At 39.6% G+C, this 21,318-nt stretch overlaps 1 protein-coding gene across 13 annotated transcripts in view; it reads right to left on the reverse strand.

The window, feature by feature from the left end:
- r3hdm2 (R3H domain containing 2) overlaps positions 1-21,318 on the reverse strand; it is a 59,700-nt gene that overhangs the window by 20,562 nt on the left and 17,820 nt on the right. For 9 of the 13 annotated variants that reach the window (XM_085275153.1, XM_085275147.1, XM_085275158.1 and 6 more), the window contains 12 exons: positions 8,908-9,067; positions 8,324-8,479; positions 7,956-8,178; positions 7,311-7,352; positions 6,192-6,278; positions 5,923-6,043; positions 5,741-5,819; positions 5,124-5,183; positions 4,695-4,835; positions 3,269-3,377; positions 1,196-1,291; positions 54-103 (listed from right to left, as the gene is read on the reverse strand). In XM_085275153.1, the coding sequence (XP_085131279.1) occupies positions 54-103; positions 1,196-1,291; positions 3,269-3,377; positions 4,695-4,835; positions 5,124-5,183; positions 5,741-5,819; positions 5,923-6,043; positions 6,192-6,278; positions 7,311-7,352; positions 7,956-8,114 (944 nt within the window). In that variant the 5' untranslated portion in view covers positions 8,115-8,178; positions 8,324-8,479; positions 8,908-9,067. The remainder of the gene's footprint in view (positions 1-53; positions 104-1,195; positions 1,292-3,268; positions 3,378-4,694; positions 4,836-5,123; positions 5,184-5,740; positions 5,820-5,922; positions 6,044-6,191; positions 6,279-7,310; positions 7,353-7,955; positions 8,179-8,323; positions 8,480-8,907; positions 9,068-21,318) is intronic. The other 4 variants (XM_085275149.1, XM_085275156.1, XM_085275154.1 and 1 more) reach the window with 1 other exon arrangement.

Below are 21,318 nucleotides of genomic sequence, written 5' to 3' on the forward strand. Positions count from 1 at the left end.
TGAAGTCTATGAACTACAAACATTGAAGTCTTCAGAAGAACGTAGGATCTTACCTGTTGTCATTGATGTATCCATTTTGAGAAGACTGTAAAAAAAAGGACACCTGCACATTATGAAATGTATAATTCTTTCAAGAGCACTTAAGACAAGCAGTGTTTTCCATTTCAAAAAGGTTTACAGGCTTGGATTTATGAGTATTTGGCATAAAATAAAGCACAGATTCCCAGTGTGGGATCAAGAACCTCACAAGAGACTGCAAATTCATTGTGACAAATAATAAGGACCCATTTCTCAACAGTCTACACTTTCAACAAGGACTACTCTTGCCAGCAGTCCAACCCGGTGCCATTTGAGTGAGCGCGTCTGAGATGAGGGACTCACTGGAAAGGCAGCACGATGAAACTCTGAAGGATCTGTAATGCTATGGCTATGGCTCTGAGGTTGAATGACCCTACTACATAACTCTCTTAATTGGGGGGGGGGGGGGGGGGGGGGATAAAAAGGATTTTTTTTTTTTTTTTTTCTTTCTAACGCGTTTGTTACGAACTGCAGATTCCAGGATTATCACATGATTCTGATCACTTACTTTCTAATAATATCCCAAAAAGTTGGGAAGTGCTTAAGATCAGTAAGCCCAAGGTGTTACCTTTAGCTAAGTGGAGAACAGACTATATGGCTCCAAACAACTCAAAAAACACTAAACACTAATGATAGAGGAGGACGAATACCTCAGACATCTCACATTGAACACAAATCAAAGCAGCTAATAGGAGGGATAAATCCAGCTAACATAAAGTCTTTCTGATCTTAACTCTTTAAGATCATTATGTGTAAATGTGCTTAAAATGTAGGTTCTTCCTGAAAAACAACAAACTGTACTGAACTTTACTAATTCTGCCAAGACAAACAGTCAGAAATCCCATTAAATTATGTCCAAAGCTTGTTTATGTCTACCACAAGCATCTGGTCAAAATACAACTGTCAATTATTCAACCCAAGAAAAAGAACAGTTCATTAAAAGTCAGTTTAACACATAAAGTAAATTACTAAGTGAAGGTAATTGTTGATATTGTGGAAGTTTATCACAAAGAAATTAATTTCTGAGTAAACCTGACTGAGTAAACACTGGTGCTGTTGACATATGAGGAAATATGCACTGCAAGCACTTGCTCCTCCATCCATGTTCAATACTTACTTCTCGGGCAAAGATCCGGTCTCGTACCCGCTGATATTCTTCCTCTCGCTCTTCAATGGACTTGCTACGCCGCCCGTCCTGCAGCGGCACGCGGATCTAACATTTGGGGAGAGAATGACAATGTAAAATAATTAAGCATGCAATTTAATTTTCAAACACGTATAGTCACACTTTGTGCAACCTGCTGTCAAGAAAAGTAGCAGCAATGCACAAGATAACAATAGCATGTGAGGAAGGGCAGATGTCTGTTGTCAAAACAAGACAGCAGAATGAAAACTGTGCGAAGTGAGTGTTCAAGGGATGAGTCAGCGTGGGAATTTTTAACACGACAAACGTGAGAGAACATAGAATCATAGAAGACAGCATGACAAATCTGTGCAAGCATTAGGAAAAAGTGTCATAGCCCCAAACAAACACTGCTGAAATGAATAAAATGGTGTGATAAACTTGGTCCAGAAAACAAAATAAACAAAATCAATTTTGAGACAGAGAATCTCCTAATTCCAAAGTGGAGAATTGTCTCTGTATTTGAAAATGTCCAATTTAAGGTTTAATTTAAAATCTAAAGAGCTACTCAAATATCGAAGCATGCAAAGATCAAGTTCCTTTTGAAATAAACTGAAAATGTTTTTATAAAAGTGTATAATTTTATAGCTCTTCAACATAGATCAAATTTAACAATACAGCAGATAAATTCGAGTTTTGCACTGAATTTCTGTGCTACATGTTTCACAATTGTGGGGTCCCCAAAGCTGTCACATTATGACCACCACTGCAGGGAACTTCGTTACTCTTTTGGGTGCAACACACAGGTCCTCAGGGGATCTTGTACACAGACTCGAGCATCGATGATCATTTAATTCCTGTAAATTCTAAGCCAAAGCCAAAACAGTTTGGATTTCCTCTAATACATTCCCTAATTTGATTACTGGAAAGCTCTAAAAAGACACTCATAACTGCTGATGGGGAGTTTGGATACACTCAGAAAAACCTTCTGCTGCTGTCTTTCTCTGACCTTTGCTGTTGGAATAAGGTAATTAACATTCATCTGTACTAGTGGTCATAATGTTAGGCTTAGCCATCAAGAAGATTTTGAAATGTCTTAAAGACTATGAACTGTATGAAAGTAGGAGGACGATAACTAATACAGAAATGATATTGGTGATGCTAGGTTAGAAAGGAAATGGTGCAGTCAAGCAGTTCCCAGTCATCATCCTAAATTTATCACCACAATTTAGCAATAAGAAAAGATTCTGTATATGGAAACCATAGGATGTGAAACCAAGCAAAAAGCTAAAATGCAATGGTTGCATCAGGATCAGACAGAAAAATGCAATTATTTGTACATAGCCTAGGAATGCAATATATGTGGTATGTTTCCAGATTCTGCAGATTAAAAATGTATCAATTTTCATATTTGATAACAAATGCAGTTTCACTCCTAACTGATAACTGTGCTACTTTAACAGTATACTGTAAGCCAATGGCCATTCTGTGGCCAAACCCTGCATTCTATCATAACTGTTACTGACACAGCTAATTAGCCTCCTCAGTAAGGTTATGTAAGATGACTACAGGACTGAGCCAAGAAATTGCTGCAATGCTTGTTGTTCACACATCCAGATGCCTCGGCAATCTGTTGTCTGACTGAATGAAAACATGTCAAACACCACATGCCATTAAATCCAGCTATGTCCCTTTATTTTTGTGGGGCCATCTCCAAAAGCTGTAACATGTGGCAGCAAGATTGAGAACTAGCTTTACATACAGTGTTTCTTTTAAAGTTATTAAGAAAAACTATTTGAGACAAGCCTACAGAAGCTTTTGTTACTCAGCGAGGAATCCAACTCATTGGTGGAGCTAAAAACACTAGCATGCGTGGAAAGTGACAAAAACAAACAAACAAATGAACCACTGTATACACACAAAAAATTACAAGGTACCAGTGTGTGAATGTGTGTGTGAATGGGTGGATGACTGGATATGTAAAGCGCTTTGGGGTCCTTAGGGACTAGTAAAGCGCTATACAAATACAGGCCATTTACCATTTACTTGTGATAACAATCGATGTACCTGATTATCATCTTTATCCATGCTAGCATCATCTCTCTTAAGGATGAACTTCTTCTGGAAGTCCATGTTGCGTTCATCCTTGATGTGTTCAGAGAACCTTTGTTCTGGGCTATACAACCAAAAAAAACAAACGTTGTGGAGGACAAAAAGCATACTTTTAAACATGAGCTCGTTTCACACATGAATTCAAGACAAGAATTTTGGGAGAATCTGGGAAAGAAACTGTTGTCCAAAGCTCTAAAGCACTGCCCCACATGTGTCACAGCAGGAGTTAATTTGCGTCAGCTGGGTTCTTAATACTGGAAATATTCTGCTTAAGTAAATCGTGCATGAGACAGGACACTAGCTTTGAACTCACAAGACTATTGCCTGCAATGCTGTCACATCCGTGCAAATCAAACTCCACATGGGGGATTTGACAGTTAAAGAAAGCTTAATGCCCAATCTGACAGTGTCAGACATGATGTTCTTAAATGCACTTCCATCCAATCATGCCTAGAAAAGTTGAGTGGATTTCTGAAAACTAATATAGTAAATAAACCTAGATAAAACTGAACTGAATTTTGTGAACTATAGGGAAAAAACAGTAAATTTTGCAATGCTGGTACCTCCAAAGGGAGTCAAATGTTTTGTTCTTTCATTTCTAGATCTAACGATTTGTCAACATGTTCTTTAACAAATCCTCACATAGTATTTTTGTCCACTTTAACATCTAAGGCAGCAGTCCCCAACCCCCGGGCCTCGGACCGGTACCGGTCCGTGAGTCGCTTGGTACCGGGCCGCGAGAGTTGAGGCTCAGGTGTGAAATGTATGGTTTTCAGGGTTTTTAATCGGTTTTCAGCGTTATTTTGTTATTGTTTTTATCGTTAACTCTGTTTTCCTGGGTCTTTTCACGTGTGTTATGAATAAATCTTTTTTTTCGGTACCGGTACTAGTTTTATTTTGTTGTATTTATCCACGACACCTTAAAGGCCGGCTTGTGAAAATATTGTCGGGCATAAACCGGTCCGTGGCGCCAAAAAGGTTGGGGACCGCTGATCTAAGGTGAAACTGCTGCTGGCACAATCGATACCTCAATACAAGTATTATTTATATTAAAAATGTACTTCTTTCTTAGTTGAAACAATGGTACAGAGTTAAATAAAACTGATAAAAATCTATTAGATTTTTTTTGGGGGGGGTGCGATACATGCAGGGAGTCAAACTTGTGTGCTGAGTGTTTTTTCCACCACAGCCAATGTCCTAATTTGAACTTATTTAATGAACAGTAATTAAATCTAAAATAAAGTTTTTGTGTACTCTTGCTGATATCACATACATTGCCTCTTGTGTTTTGTCTTGGAACAGGATTGAACTTTGAGCATTAATTTGACGTTCTAACTAACCAGACTAGTTGAAATCTGAGCCAAAGACAAACTACACTCACATGCGTGTGTTGCCCGTCTTGTTGATGATGACAGCCTTTCCCGTCTGATCCACATTATGGTCCATGCCAAAGTAGGCAGCCACACGGTGCAGCAGCATACGATGATAAGAAGTCATTTGTGGAAACTTCTTATACTGGTTACTGAAACAGAGATAAAAATGCATGAAGCAGGTTATTTCAACAGAGCAAATTACCCACAGCTGGGTTTTAATTCTCTGATTATTTAGGACATTTGAAAAACAATATTTATAAAGGATAAAGATAGATTTTCAAACTGTTAGGATACACAAATAGTATTCTTAATTACAGAATACACAACTACAACTTAACATAATTCTCTCATTTCCTCAGCACACTATAAATAATAAGAACTGAAGGTGGGAGGGCTAAATTTAAAAACATGTGAGTGATATGAAGAACGTGGCTTACTTGTCGTCATTAATGAACTCCAGGATATCTTGTTCCAGTTTAAGCAGCATCATTCGATCCCTGGTGAGCCATAGAGGGAGAGCGAGTGAGGGACAGATCAGAGAGGTGAGCAAGACGCTGAATAGTGGAGCAAGTATACTACTGACATGTCATTACACACACACACACACACACACACACACACAAAAAAAAAAGTGTTCTCAAAATTCAGGACACCAAAATTTGCTGTTTTTCAGATATCTAAAAAAGTAAAATTCATGTACAGAAGCCTGTACAGGCGTAGATCGTATCTCATGACACAACATCCAATTTTTCAGGATGAAAATGAAGATATTTAGAGAGTGCAGATTTTTTTTAACAACTAGTCAAAAACAAATGATATTTGATTTTACAATAAAAAAAAATGCAATTTAAATAAAATCATTGCTATCAAGTTTGATATTATTTCATATTTTCATAGTTTGGACAAAGAACTGCACTATTTGAGCCTGTTAAAAAATGGGAAAAATCAATTTTATAAATTGATTGGTATAAATCAATAGCACTTATCTTACTTAATAAGTAATTTATTATTGTGCTCGTCTTATTACCAACATGTTTATCCGTCAGACCCGTACCTGGGATTGTTTTTCAGTGTGTTGACCAGAAACTCGTGAACGTCGATGCCTGTGGAGTCAGTATATTCCTGACTGGAGTCTATTAAAAAAACAAAAAGGGAGGGGGGGGCATAATCAGACAGAGTTAAGGGAAGATGTTGATAGGAAAAGATACTTTTATGAAGTGAGAGTTTGCATCTTACCACGTGACAGCATCTTTCGGGGAGTCTTGTCCTTCTTCTCCTCTTCATTTTCATACTCGTCCTTCGAGGACTTCTCCTCCTCTTTGTCAGATGGACAGCTGATGTGAAGCTGGATGATATCCTAGAAAACCGCTTTTCATTATTACACAAATTGCAGGTTGTGCATTTACTAATTTTGCCTATTAAGCATTGTAAATCCCGTCAAAACAGACTTGCAAACCACAAAAAACCAAAAAAAAACAACCAAAAAATAAAACAAAACATGTTACCGATTCTGGTGGTCCATCATTGGAAAACGGACCGGAGGACTCTTCACACACTGCAAGACTTCGTACCAGCTTCAGTTTGGCATTAGACTGAAAGATTACCACACAAATTATCTGTAAGGCTAATGTGTTACAATTTTATATTCTAAACACAGAAATAGTGCGATTTGCTCTAAGCTAGATTTTAGATTTTATGCTCAGACTTTCCAACTATAATTTACTACAACAACATACTATTACATCTATCCATGTGTAAAATACAAGCACCTAGCATTTTGATACAAGGAAACTCTGAATTTCATTAACATCGTTGTGTACCATGCCAAAATTCTGATGTTAGGCTTTCTATCGCATAAACAACAGCATAAATGTCTCTCGAGCCTTCAGGACAATGATATTAGCTAATGAAGAAAGACCCAAGATGGCACAGGGCTAACACAAATCTTCAATACAGCATATGTAATGACAACACTTCATTTGTTAGTTAAAACCCCAGAGAAAATTAAACCTTTAAGTGACATGATGAGAGCCATTATCTAATGAAAGCATTGGGAACTAGTTAAGCAAGGTATGTCATACTAAAATACCATTCCAAAAACGCAATAACTGGGTTGAACTCTCATAATCAAGAATGACTAAACACTGGTATGTCATATTTATCAATGTCCGAATGTCCAAAATCAATTACACATACATATAAGTAAGGTAAAGCCAGTTTAAGAGAGCTACAGTATCCATAACTCATTACTAACATAACTGAATGAAAATGTTACTTTACTATGCTACGTACAATTTGGTCGCCATACTCACGAAACAGCTGACCTGATTTTCTTTTTCCCTTTACTCTGCAAACCAACATCTAGTTGTAAAATGTAACTGGTTGTATCTGTTTTTCTCTTATCATTACAGAGGTCAGTCTAACACAGCTACTTTTAAAGTTGGACTTAAGATTTTAAGCCAATAAAGGAGGTGCTCCTCTGTAGTTGAGAGGATTACAGTGTTAATAATGGAAGGTCGCCTTATACAAACAAACAAAATAGCACGGGGATTATTTCAAGGAATTAAGAATAAACTTGAATAAATTTATTTAAAAAGAAAAAAAATCTAACCACAGACACTTACCTTGGCCCTTTTCCTTCCATGGCTGTGGTTAGGAGCCCGCTTCTAAAAGAATAGTTTATTGAATCATTTTATTAATTAAATTACAGTATATTAGACACAAACTAAATAGGGTACATAAAGTTGAGGAGTAAATGAACATGTGTGTAATAAATTGTTCTGCATTCATCAGTATAAACCATAATGAGGTTTAAATATTACTGGCTAACTCAAAGCTTCTACACAACATGTGGGATAATAACGCTATTGTTCGTTGATTAAAAAACCTGCAGCAAAATAAGGAATAAAATTTTTGGTAATGTGTTACTCAAAAGACAACAATGTTTGTCAAGCACAATAAGATATTTGCCAATAAAATAGAAGGTAAAGGTAGCTTCATTTGAAAAAAATAATAATAATATGAATTTCCTGACTTGAATCCACCTCATCCGTAACATCCGTAACACCAACAATAATTGGTTAGCTTACTAGTCACAAAACAAAACAAACAGCTGATTACTGGGTATTGTTACCAGCCCTGAAATTCAACAATGGTCCTTCTCAAGAGAGGAAATGCGTTAGAACTATGTGGAATACAACTTCCTTTCTTTTCTTTTTTTAACATCTAAATGCAAACTTACTATCACCAGTATGATCAACTTCTCCTACCTGTGCATCCTGTGGAGAGCTATCATCCGGCTCCAGGCTCTCTCCAGTTCCTTCTTTGGTGCCCTGTGGTTGAGGGGAGGTCTTGCCTCGACTGCAGGGCTCAATAAGTGGCCCACTCTCTCCCTCCTGCTGGATGTCCGTTGTCAGGCTCACTGACATCTTTTTAGGGGAAAGGGGGGAGGGTGGGAGTGGGGAGGGGGTTGGGTGGAGGACCCAGCAGTGGCTGAGAAAAAAAAAAAAAAAAAAAAAGAAGATAGATATAAGAAGGGGAAGTTCTGCACTCGCTGCATAGAATGGCTACCCACTTGGCAAAAACTGTGCAAGGAAAGCCAAAAAAGACAGAGAGAATGTACTTTAACACCATTTACCTGTAGGTGGTACCAGATCGGAGCTGGACTCTGTTCACTGAGTCTGGACAGGAACCACACGGAAAGATGTGGGGACCCACTAACGTAGTGTACTCGACTGGGCTGCAGCAGGGGGCGAAGTGCAGTCCATAGCAAGTCTTAGCCTCTGGGGAAGGGCTATAAGGACAAGAGAGAGAAAAATCCCCAAATTATGATACATAATACACATATACATACATATATATAAATGTAACATTTTACTGCGCTTTGTGACACTCAAGTGGAGTTGAGTGGGGGAACACAGCAGCTGAAAGCTCAACCTAACAGCAGCAACTTTAAAAAGTAGCATCTAAAAACTTTTTAGGTTTAAATTAGGGAGGCTATTTTTGGTTATTTGGTTCTTGTTTTTTTTAAAAACATCAGACAAAAATAAATCACAGTTTGTAAATGAAAAAAAACTAGAAATGCAGAAGTAACTAATTTTAGTAACTAATTTTAAGGTCTACATTTCCCAACATAGGTGCAAAACCTGCTCTCAATGACACACCTTTAGGATAACCTTAGAAAAACAACATGCACATGGGGGGGGAAAAAAAGATATCTACAGCAATCAGATGAATTGAAGAGGCAGCAGCCAGCCAGCCAGACAAGTGGGAGGGGCACCAAACGACCGGCCACCACCTCAGGGGTCCTCAGCGGCCTCTCTCTCCTTCTCTCGCTCTTCAGCTTAGTGCAGCAGCATGGTCTGTCCTACAGTCAGGAGTCCTGTATACCAAGAGCAGAAGAGGAAGACACGGATGACGTCATGTTTCACACACTGAGTGACTCATCGCTGCTGCTGTTGCTATTTCTAAGAGGGAGGGGGACAAAGCAGCTGAAAGCTCAAAACCTAGCAGCAGGCAGGTTTTAAAAAGTAGCAGCTAAAGCAGGATTAATCTTCCTTAAATTGCTAAATTGTTGACTTTGTCACTGCTTATAATTAGTTTCTACAGTGTGGGCTCCATGTTTCACGATGTGCTTTCTGAGAAAGCGCTAAAAATGTGTTCCTCCTCTGCAATTCATCCCAGCAGAAAGGTAGCAGACACACACCATCTGGCAGAGTCTAGCACACTGAAAATTTCTGCCTGTTTAAAAAAAAAAGGTCCTGAACAGTGCCAACAGTACTTTTTTAAAATTCTGGTGTCATGCAAGAACAGCAACACAGCCTCACTAGCAAATAAACGGTCATATAGTCCTATATTCCTCCATCACACAGGAGTAAAAACAGCACGTTGTGCAGCTTTGTTAATATAATTGTATAAATAAAATAAGTACGCTTGTTGTATTATGTGCACTGCGTGCACTGTTGAAGATTCATGTACATCCATGCCTGTACCACTGTGCCATGCTGTAGAACAGAATAGATACAGTGTTCAAAATGAGGCAGGGATTCCCAGTGTGGGAAAGACCCAGGCAATGTAACAGCAAAGTCGTCATCAGCAGCATTACACTACATCACTGACCAGGGCACCCACAGGTCCCAGCCATATTCTGCTTACACAAAACTTCAGCTACGCCGACATGTGGCCGACTTGATCATATAAGAATAATATCATGCTCCTGCTTGACCGCACTCTGCAGGGCAGTTTTGCACAAAGAGAGTGAAAGATTTTTGATTCGAAAGCAAATATATTCATTCATTTCGAACGTCAGTCTCAAATCTCCTGGCTGAGCAAACTGTGCAAGCTTAATGTAAGGGAGGGGCTGCAGGAGAAATTGTGAATCAGAGCCAGTAGTGGGGTGCTTATGAATAAACCGGCTTTACCTATCCCCTCCTCCTCTGCCCATCCCTCGCTTATGATCTCTGCTCTATCAACACTCCTCCCAGTTTCTTACACGCGTGCACGCACACACACACCAGCCCAAGGGGTTGCCAAGGAGATGATAACGTCATTCTGAACTAGTGCCATTTGTGCTGAGGGAGTACCAGTGAAACAGGAAGAAAAACAATGATATTAAAAATAAATAAAAGGATTTCAGTGTACAGAGAGAGATATGGAAGGACAGTAGCAGAGAAAATACAGCAAGAAAAAAAAAAAAGAAACAGCAAGAGCCCGGATACGCCATTACGAGTGTTCCATTTTCACCTTCTCAAGTTCAGGCAATCTTACACTGACAACAAAGTGGTTTCTCATTTTTCTAGGTCACAGGATATCAAGTAGTAAAACATCAAATTAATGCTACTGAATTGATAAGTGAGTAGTGAGGCTTCTTCAGTTGCCTTTAACCTGCTCTGTGCTTTTCCTTGCTCTAAATGATGATAAACATGACTACACCTTTCAGACTGCTGCATATTTATCAGAATCTTTCTTCTTGTTATTTTTCTTTTCCCACCGATGTGCATTATGACACCGATATTCCTTTTGATTTTGATAAAACATCTTGGGACATGATGTCAAAACATTCACTAGCAGCATTTATCATTCATTTTTATCCAACTGTATAGCCTGGTATAGACATGACAAGGGAAAGTTGTGTCTTCATTCTCCTAGCTAGCAAGGATGAAAGTCACACCTATATGATTGAACAGAGCACTCTGATATTACAACCAATTTAAGGTCTCTTAAATCAGTAAACAAAAGAAAAGTTATCTCCTTCAACCTGAATCTGTTTTAGTGGCAACACCTGTGGTTGCAAAAAGACTAGTTAGCAATCTATAGGGAAACAGCCTCAAGCTCCCTTACCCTGTGACCTGAATAAAAAAAACTTTCCTAAAGAGTTTATGAGGAAAACTCACTAGTTTCAGGGAATTGTGAGTACAACATTAAGTCTATTTTGTAAATTACTGCCATCCAAACATTTTGAAAGGATATCCAGGGCATCACAGGCTCAATAAATGTGTGGTTTCATAGTCAAAACCACTCCTGATTTGTAACATCTAGCCTCAAAATAAACTGTTAAACAATTAACCCCTGGCTTTTTAAATGGGGCATCTCTAAACAATGGGCAATATCACTATATAGTGTGTGGGTCTATATTAAATTCACATAAATTCAGGTTTACTTATATATTGCCAAATCACAACAGACACCTCAAGCCACTTTATACTGCAAGGTCTCAAGGGCCGGTGTCCTGCAAGTTTTAGATATCACCCTGGGTCAACACACCTGAATCACATGATTAGTTCATTACCAGGCCTCTGGAGAACTTCAAGACATGTTGAGGAGGTGATTTAGCCATTTAAATCAGCTGTGTTGGATCAAGGACACATCTAAAACCTGCAGGACACCGGCCCTTGAGGCCTGGAGGTGGACACCCCTGCCCTATAGTATTCTGGAAAAAGCCCTAACAATCAAATAAACTTCCTATGAGCAACAGGGCAACAACAGGTTTTGTAAAGATTGAGCCTTAGTTGTTTTTGCCCATTTTATCAAAAATGTATACACCACGATTACATTATGATATATTAAGGGTTGGACACTGTAGACTGAACAACTACATTATCAGCAGCAGCACTGCTCTTTCCTTCCTGTGCCCCAGTTCAGTCAATGTGGTGGAGGGCCTGATGCTGACATCTCACTTTGGCTATCTGCTAGGGCAGCCAATAAAACTGATAATAATCACAAAATAACTTTTCTTCAATATAAATATGAGACATGGTCAATATAAAGGCAAGAGAACTCAGTCCATCAATGTTTTGACAGGCAACATGAAAAGCCATGAGAATAACACTGTGCAAACTAATAATGTGGTTAGAAAAGCATACACTGCAAATTATGTCGAAAGCATGTTTCCACAAAGCCAGGTACAACCACAAATTGTTTTTACCATCTGTGTCATATTGTAAAGTTCACTGCACAATGCAATGCTAGACTTTACAGTCCCAGATGCCATCTTCTATGCCATACCTTACAACAAAAAACACGGGCAATGCAGCAGATTATTTATTTTTACCGAAAGCTAACAGTGGGGTCATTACTAACCTATGCCACTTTTTTTGCTATTGTCAAGCTTTTTTGCTTTTGCACAATTCACTCTCACATACTACTTGTGTTTGATTGCAGAGGTAAGATTTTGTGTATGTCTGACATTACCCGAGGTCCACAAATCCAACCCACTAACAACATAACAAATATAGTCAATCCTCATCAGCTGTCATGATGCAGTGCAGGACACTTTGACCCACATCATGCACATTACTGGTCTTGCAGAGTGCACTGATGACAGGGTCCATGCTGAGACACATAGGTCATATGTGTCTCAGCTGAGGGTCGCAGATGCCAACAGACTTAATAAACTAATCCGTAAGGCCAGCAATGTTGTGGGGATGGAGCTGGACTCCCTCAAGGTGGTGTCGGAGAGGCGGATGCTGTCCAAGATAAAGACAATGTTGGATAACACCTCCCACCCACTCCATGACATGCTGGTCAGTCACAGGAGCACGTTCAGTGAGAGACTGAGATTACCGAAAAGCACCACTGAACGACACAGGAAATCATTCCTGCCTGTGGCCATCTCCCTGTACAACGCATCCACTTAACACACTGTTTGCTGCTACAACTACACATGTTTCTTTTCCAACTATTTATTTATGAGTGACTTATGTATGTATGTATGTATGTATGTATGTATGTATGTATGTATATATATATATATATGTATATATTGTACTATTCTTAGTTAGTGTATTGTCTGTCTTGTCTTAATGTTGGTTTAAAATGGAGCACTGTAACAAAAAATAATTTCCCCCAGGGATCAATAAAGTATTCTGATTCTGATAAGCTACCCAGCCCACTGGTTTAGGTTACCACATCAAAAGCTGAGACTGGAAAGGATCCCTGAATCAGAAATGAGGGGCGGGTGTGCGCATTTATGTGTGTGTGAGAGAGAAAGGCAGTAAGGCTGGTAAACACTGCCTTAAAACTAACACACACCATTACAAACACACAGTATGCATATAACCACTGCAGACAGTAAGCTAGCCAGACTAAATATTGTCTGCAGGTATGAGCTCACTGTCAAATTTAGCTTCCATCTGGTCAGGCTGGGTCAGGGTCTCTGCAATAGTTAGCAGTCCGGTAAGCCAGAGAAATGAAAGGAATTGCATGGCGGTTATAAATGCAGTAAGATTATTGATATCAAATGCTACGGACTGGCTGACACAACAAATGCCTAACAGAATGAGACTTGGGGCCAGTTTAAAATTCTTTGTCCTCAACAAAAATAAATCAGTCAACCCAACGAAAAACACAGTTTTACAAGTGGAATGGTAGTTAATAATAGACATACATTTCTAATATATCTAACTATTACGTAGAGTACTAACAGTCCAGTGTGGACATTTCCAGCCGAGTATGATAATATTAGGGGAGGGGGTTTGTAAACTGTTAAAAACATGAAACACCTCAGGAAAAAACCATAACAATAAGAACAGTAAGAAATACACTGGAATCTTCAGAGGGTAAATAAACAGAACAATCACAGTATATTCCTATAATTTTCTCAGGGTAACTTAATAGCTGCTACCTAGGACTAGTTTTTAGTTCATTCACTGCATCATTTCAAATTTCATAATGGGAAAGCATGCGTAGCAAGAATGCCTCTCCATTTTCTCTGCAGAGGCTGAATGAAAGATGAAGGTGAATGAAATCGCAGATCGCTGCAAACAGGAGTGAGCATGCACACACAAACCCACAGAGAGCAGTGGGAGACGTACACAGGCAGCTTCGACCCAGTTCATCTCCTCTGTATTCAGCTGCACGCCTCGCCCATTTGACGTCAGAGAGAACCCATTTCACAAAAGGCAGCAAGGTTATGTCTTCGCAGAGTGGAGGCTGATGTGTGTGTAGTAAAAGCAGAGTTTGTGCAAGCTCAGTGCCTGCACATATCATATATCAGCAGCCCTCGCAGTGTGTGCGTAGCAGTGCTTGTCTGTGTCAGAGAGGATTCCCCTTTGCGTTGGTTGCACAATTTCACATAGGGAGGGGACGAGGGCGCTGGCAGAGCACTCGGGACTGTAGAATAGCGGTCCATGCACATTTGCTTCACTTAAATATCTGTAGATAAGTCATTTGTCTATATAGTTTTCAGCCACAAGCTCCGTGAAAGGGATTAAGAACATTATATGGGTTAGAGATAAGGACACAGAGAGGGGAAAAAAAGCATTCTGTCAGCACTCAAACACAAATGAGGGGAACATAAATGGTCGAATGTAGCGGAAGAAAGGATTTCTCTTCTTCCATTTAGGTTTCTCTCCGTTCTTCTCCTTGCCACCCCCCCTCGTTTCTCTCTGTGTTATGAGGATACCCCTTCCTGCCTTCCACCCCCTCCACATCAACCCCTCCTATCAATACCTCTCTCTCCTTCCACCCACTAATAAATGTTAGTTCTCTCTGCCTCTCTTTTTCTTCCTCTTTTAATGTGTCTTCTTAAATTGTCAAGCCTGGTGCTGACGCCATCCTCCTCCACTCAGCCAGCCCACTCAGTCCTGTGGGACGAGCTATGACTCATTCTCTCCCTCCTTCCCTCTTCTTCCTCCCTAGTTACCTACCTACCTACATACCTTTCCGTAACCATCTCTCTGTGGCTCACTACTTATACCCTATGTATAAGTCGTTTTTCCACTGTTGCATGTGGAAAAACATAAAGAACGTATATAAAGAGAAAAAAACTTAACAAAATAAAACACACAAGGACAAAGTGGGTGATGGTATAAAAGATGTGTTAGCTACATAAACGACTATCTTTTCTGCATAATGAACAAACGCCAGTGGAGAGAGAGGGGGCAACTTGATCCTGGATGCATTATTGATGAAGGCAAGAGTGCAGGAATGTGGGTGATGAAGAAAAATATTGAATTCCATGTGGGCCAAAACTAAACAAGTAAATAAGAGTTGTGAAATAACCACTTTTATTTAAAAAATTATCAATATAAGAAAAAAATGAAATTTAAAATATCCATTTAAAAATAACAGTTCTGCTATCCTTATCACAAGATATTAGTAAAAGGCTTTTTGAGGTCACTGTCAAGGTGTGTGGTAGTAATTTAGTATTTTTCTTGCCCAAGGACACAACGACCGGGGCTCGAACCGGCAACCTTCCGATTACAAGGCGACCAGCCAACTCTTGAGCCCCTATACTGGTGGTGCCAACTAACTGTCAGATTAGGACTCCATCACTACCCCCGAGGCTGCCATGCAAGTCTACCAAGGTACACAAGTCCGCTGCTGCCTAAGCCCCTATTTGCCCCTGTCTGTATCTTGAAATTTCCCATAGTTAAAGTTGCATGCTGGCAGGAACCAGCAATGAGCTGGGGTTGAATTCATAATCATCATCTTCTATGGGCCAACTCCCTAGTAGAAAAACCCTGTTTGCCCCACCATATACACTTCAAGACTTGTTTTCATTTGATTTATGTATAAAGATCAAATGTATAAAGAGGCATGTTTCAAGGACTGCATGATGTTTGTTAACTTAAATAATCATGTAAAATATATGAAATTACAACAATGACCAAAATAATCGTAACCATGCTGTCTCATTCAAAATAATGCATTTTATTTCTTTATTTTGTGGCAAAAGGGATAACTGCTTGGGGTCTATGTTAGCGATGAAGCAGAAAAACAGAGACCTTGTACACCTGATATGCATATTTAAATATCAATCAAAAGGTGTATCAACACCAGTGTTGAACAGGGTTTACTAGAGGTGCAACGGATCACGGATGATCCGTAATCCGAACCGATCCCACTCCACGGTTCGGCACGCACATGATCCAAAGATTCGAAAAAGAAGAAAAAAGTATGTGTATGGTGCGCATGGTGGGTCTGTCAAGCGATCGTTATGCCCAGCGCTAGCGGTCGAAGTGGAGGAGCAGAGGAGTTTTCGGTATTTAAGCAGCCCTTTGCTGCCCAGTCCGACCGGGCTAAAGCTATTACAAAAGCTATTGGGGTGTTTAGCTGCAGACGGGAGGCCGAACTCCCGAAGCATGTATGAGCAGGAAAAGTTTAAAGTTATGGCTGAACTGTCCCAGGCATCTTCTGTTGCACTAACTACTACAAATGGGTGGAGCTCCAGGGCAATGGAAAGCTATGGGACCGTGACACTTCATTATATCACAGTGGAGTGCGATATAATCCTCGGTATGTATTATTGTAGGGTCTACCTTACAATATAAAGCGCCTTGAGGCGACTGTTTTTGTGATTTGGCGCTTTATAAATAAAATAAAATTGAATTGAGTGGTAGATACAAAGCCCTATACTGCCCTATATTGAACCATAATTTTTTTTAAATAATTGCGTGGAATGAGTCTTGAGTTGAATGTTTTTAACAGGCAAAAAATACTTCAATAACTGAATAAGTAAATGTTAAATTTTTGTCTTTTTTCGTTTTTTGCTGATCCGAAAATTGATCCGATCCGTGACTTAAAACCGTGATCCGATCCGTTGCACCACTAGTGTTTACACATTGCAGGCCCAAAAGCTACTTTTCAGTTACAAATATGTGAGGAAGCAAACACACAGATGACCCACCTCTGTTTCCAATAAGAAAATGGGGCATTCTTTTGTTTTGCAATGTATAACAGACAAATATCTATTTGTCTATCTGCCGAAGACAACACTACTAAAATGAGAAAATGTCATGAGCATTCATCATGTTTTACAACTGAAATATTCCTGAAACTTTGTGCAAAATGGGAACAAACTCAAATTCTGCTAAATCTAATATTTTAGACACAGCATTACTGAAGCATTAGCAACTAATAAAAAAAATAAGGAAAAAAAAATCTGTCCAACAGCTAGGCACTTCACGGTGTTTAACCCTTCTGGGCAATCAGAAACGTGATTTGAAATAATCACATTTCTTAGCTGCCCTCAAGAAGATGTATATTGGATTTTAGAGTTATCTTGTCTCCTCAAGCACCGTGAAGAGATTTATGAAAGATTCTGCCTCCCACACTTGAGCCGCTGATGTTAAATGAATAACTGTGTCAAAATGAAACTGGGTGGCAGCTACTGCACTCATTATAAACCTTATGTAACATATCAGCTTCTTTTAGTGTGAGAAGCAGTGCAAGAGGATGTAAGAGATGGGAGAGGGGGGGGAAAAGAATGAAGGATGGAGGAGCAAAGGGTGGCTACCGAGACAGGAAGAGAGGAAAAACTTCTCAATGATGAAACAATCTGCACTGTTAAGTGATTGGACCAGACTTCCACCAATGGGAGGACCAGCTCCATGGCAACAAGCTCTGTCACCAAGAGAAAAGCAGCCATATCCCTCAACACCCCCATATTTTTTTTTCGCTTCTTTTCTCTCTCACGACCCTCGTCTATCCCCAATTACAAAGCTCAATGTATTTATCATTGGGTATTCTTGTAAAGCCAAAAACGACACACACAGACACACAAAGAGCAGCATCGTGGGTTACATATAGCCTAAACAACACAGCTCAATTGCAGACACAGCAAACACACAGGGGGACACCAGCTTAACACAAAATTATTAGAATGTGATTCATTCACACAGTTTGTTTAAATGTGCACTTTGGGCATGACGTCCTTGACTGTCTCCATTCACATGAAAGCAGTGACTAATTACTAGGTCTGTTGGAGCTGAACCTTGACCTAAACAGACTGAGCTCACAGACACAAGAACAGATTTCCAGAATAAGTAAGTAGGCCCCAGCAGATAGTAACTGCCCTTTTCTGTCAGATGCACATTATGCACAGTAAAAGGTCATTGTACACCCATCAGCCAAAAAGAAATTAAACACTCAAAGCTTTGTGCATCAATGTTATTTTAAATATTGCTGACATTGCTCAAACTAGCTCACAGTAAATTTACAGGACATAGGTCTCTCAAGTGAATCCATTCAAAATGCTATAGCTCACACTGAAGCCTTCCAGAGACATTAGATCATCTTCAGGTACGCTCCAATTATATTTTGTTCCCCACAGCAAGTCACAGTTGAGTGTGATAAAAGGAAATGGCTCCGTCTTTCGGCTTCTCCCTTTGGGGGTCGTGACACTGGATCATCTGCCAACATCTCACCCTATCCCTGACATCATCTTCTGTCACACCAATCCATGAATCTTCTCTGTGGTCTTCCTCTTTTCCTCCTGCCCAAAAGCTCCATCTTCAACATGCTTTCAATATATCCGCTATCCCCCCTCTGCATATGTCCAAAACATCTCAGCCTCGCCTCTACATTTGTTTCCAAACCGCTCAACCTCAGCTGTCCCTCGGATGTACTCATTTCTAATCCCGTCTCTCCTGGGCAGTCCCAATCTTAGCATCTTCAACTGTGCCACCTACAGCTCCACCTCCTGCCTTTTGTGAGTGCCACCATTTTCAAACAATATATCAGAGCGGGTTTCGCTACCACCTTCTAAATCCTTCCTTTCACACTTGCTGCCATCCTTTAGTAACAAAGTACTTATGCCACTTGTCTCCACCCGCTCCACCCTGCCTGCACTCCCTTCGTGCCCTCCTTACACTGCACTGTCCTTTGCTTTGGCTGGTTGACCCCAGGTATTTAAACTCATCCACTTTCACTACCTCAGCTCCTTGCATCTTCACCTTTCCACAGAGATAGCAACTGAAAAAATTAAGACATTTGCAAAAAGTTTTATCCAGCTAGTTTTCACAGTTTAGCATTTTAGAAATGCTATAAAAACCTGTTTGCTTTTGCCCACTATCTATTATTTTCTGTTCTGTACAATATGAGAGCAGAGTGGAGCAGCAACAATTTCGATTGCCCCTTAAACCACTTCATAATCACTTCAGTCTAAAAACTGAGTTATGCTTCCTCAGAAGTTATTCTTAAGACTTTCTGTGTGATCATGGGATGAAATTCAAATTTGCCACAGTCTAAGTGGAAGTGACAAGCTGACAATTATAGACAGGTGGAGGAAGAGGAGATGTAATATTTAATGCAATCTCCCCAGGGTGATATTGACAGTGCTGCACTGGGTTGTGTACATGTGCCGCAAACAACTGAGGGACACAAAAAAAAAACCACACACACTACGGGGTCACTTGAAGAGCGTGCACTCTGATAATGTTCTGTCTCACAACATTAAAGAAAGAGATCCAGATCATCAAGAAAATGTCATGGGTTCTTCCTTTGCCCATGCTCCACCTCTGCATGATGTTTCTTCAGTTTCACTTTGCCAGTTCTTATGTAATCTTGTCAACATTCAGGGAAATAAACTGTATGGATGGAATGGTGTAGTGGGAGTGGATTTGCAGTACTACTTAATATCAGGATGTTGTGTGGACAAAACCAAATCTTTTTCTGGCTGCTTATTTTCACACCAAGTGAAAAACCACATAATTACACATCATTTAAAATGCAGTGTCTAGTCTTTAAAAAGCTTATAGAGGACTCATGAATGAGTATGTGACTGTCGCAAGTTATTCAAGGAATCCTTTGTCAGAGTGTGCTTCTATTTGACAGCAAAACAGATACATTTCCAATTAAAAAAAATATCTAAACACAGATTCTTTGGTAAATTGAGCAGTATTACAAACACATTTGTCCCCCAATGTGCTTGCACTGTGCTCCAAAGTTAGTGTCTTGTGTTATGACATTTACTTAAGTGTGTTCTTTATAACTTGTCTTTTAGAAGCACACACACACCACTTAATCAGTTATATTCATTTAATGTTAATTACACTGACATCCAAAAAACAAAAGAATGAAGTCAAACTAAAGGAGGGATTAGAAACACTGCATCTTTTAATAATAGCATGTACTGGGATTGTTGCAACAATCCCACTAATTACTGCTTTGATCAAAACAGAGCACTACTCAAAACTGTGAAGTTAAAACCCATAAGCATTTTGTTGTATTAGAAATGTACAATTCAAAGCTTTGTTGACGAAATGATTAGCCACCTAGGACATAAACTGCCCACTCTTCAAAAGTGTAGACTGTAGACCAGTACAGGCTTAAGCAGTTCCCATGACTGAGGCACAGGCTGTGGAATAGCTAATTGTGATAGATGGGCCAAGAGGGGAAACTAAAAACAAAAAGAAAATTACATGACAACTGATGAGCAACATTAGAAACAGCTTTCGAGAACTGGGCTGGTTATAAGTAAGGGTTTGCTTGCACACGCTATTAGATTTTACAGTGCTACTTTGGGATATTAGAACATAATGGTCTAGTATATATTATAAAGTCTGACTACTGCTAACCAACTACTGGATGTGTCCAGATGGTGACCGATGTCCTCTGTGATCTACACAAATGGCTCTATTTGCCTGAGCCAGACTTAATAACAGCTGTATTTCTGGGCTGCCAACACCACAACACTGTTGGCTTCTTGAGTACTGCCAGCCAGCCAAACCCAGAAGTCAGGCATCCAGCCAGTCAACTTGCCAGGCTGTCTATCTTAGGCCAGTGCAAAGTGGTGGTCTCTTACAATGTGGCTTGTGCACTCAAGAATAACCAGCAGGAAGGAAACACTGCCATTCATTCAGCCATCCAGCTAGTGAATACTCATTTCCCTAGATCACCAGACATCATCCTCTGCAGTGTTTCTAATCCCTTCTTTAGTCCCAAGGGCTAGTTTTGCCAAATAAATATCAAATACCATATACCACAGTCCATGGCCTGAAAACAAGACAGACACACCCCAAACAAGATCTCTGTACGCATACCAGATGAGGTTAGTGGTTGGTGATACGATGATCTTAATTTGGCATATGACCTGCTTGTCAGAGGAGCCATATAGAATCTGTCGTGAAATAAATTACATCAGGCTGATTGTAGCTTGCAGAGTGAGTGAAGTCATTCACTGCAAGATGAAGAGTAGTGTGTAGCAAATATATTTATTATTTAGTTTCTAATATTTACTGGAATAATTCAACAACATCACTAATTATACTCTAATACAGATATATCGAGTAAGCATTGTTAAACCTGTAATGATGCTAAAACTAGGGATGGCAATATATGCGTTCCTTAAAAATATATTGATTTTTTAGTCAAATTAAGATTGAGAGTGTTTTTCATACTGATCTACTGTCT

This window comes from Mchenga conophoros, linkage group LG5 (genome assembly GCF_057382185.1).
Source record: "Mchenga conophoros isolate Kocher_MC1m ecotype Shallow Benthic linkage group LG5, M_conophoros_male_GT1.1, whole genome shotgun sequence".
Lineage (NCBI taxonomy): Eukaryota > Metazoa > Chordata > Actinopteri > Cichliformes > Cichlidae > Mchenga > Mchenga conophoros.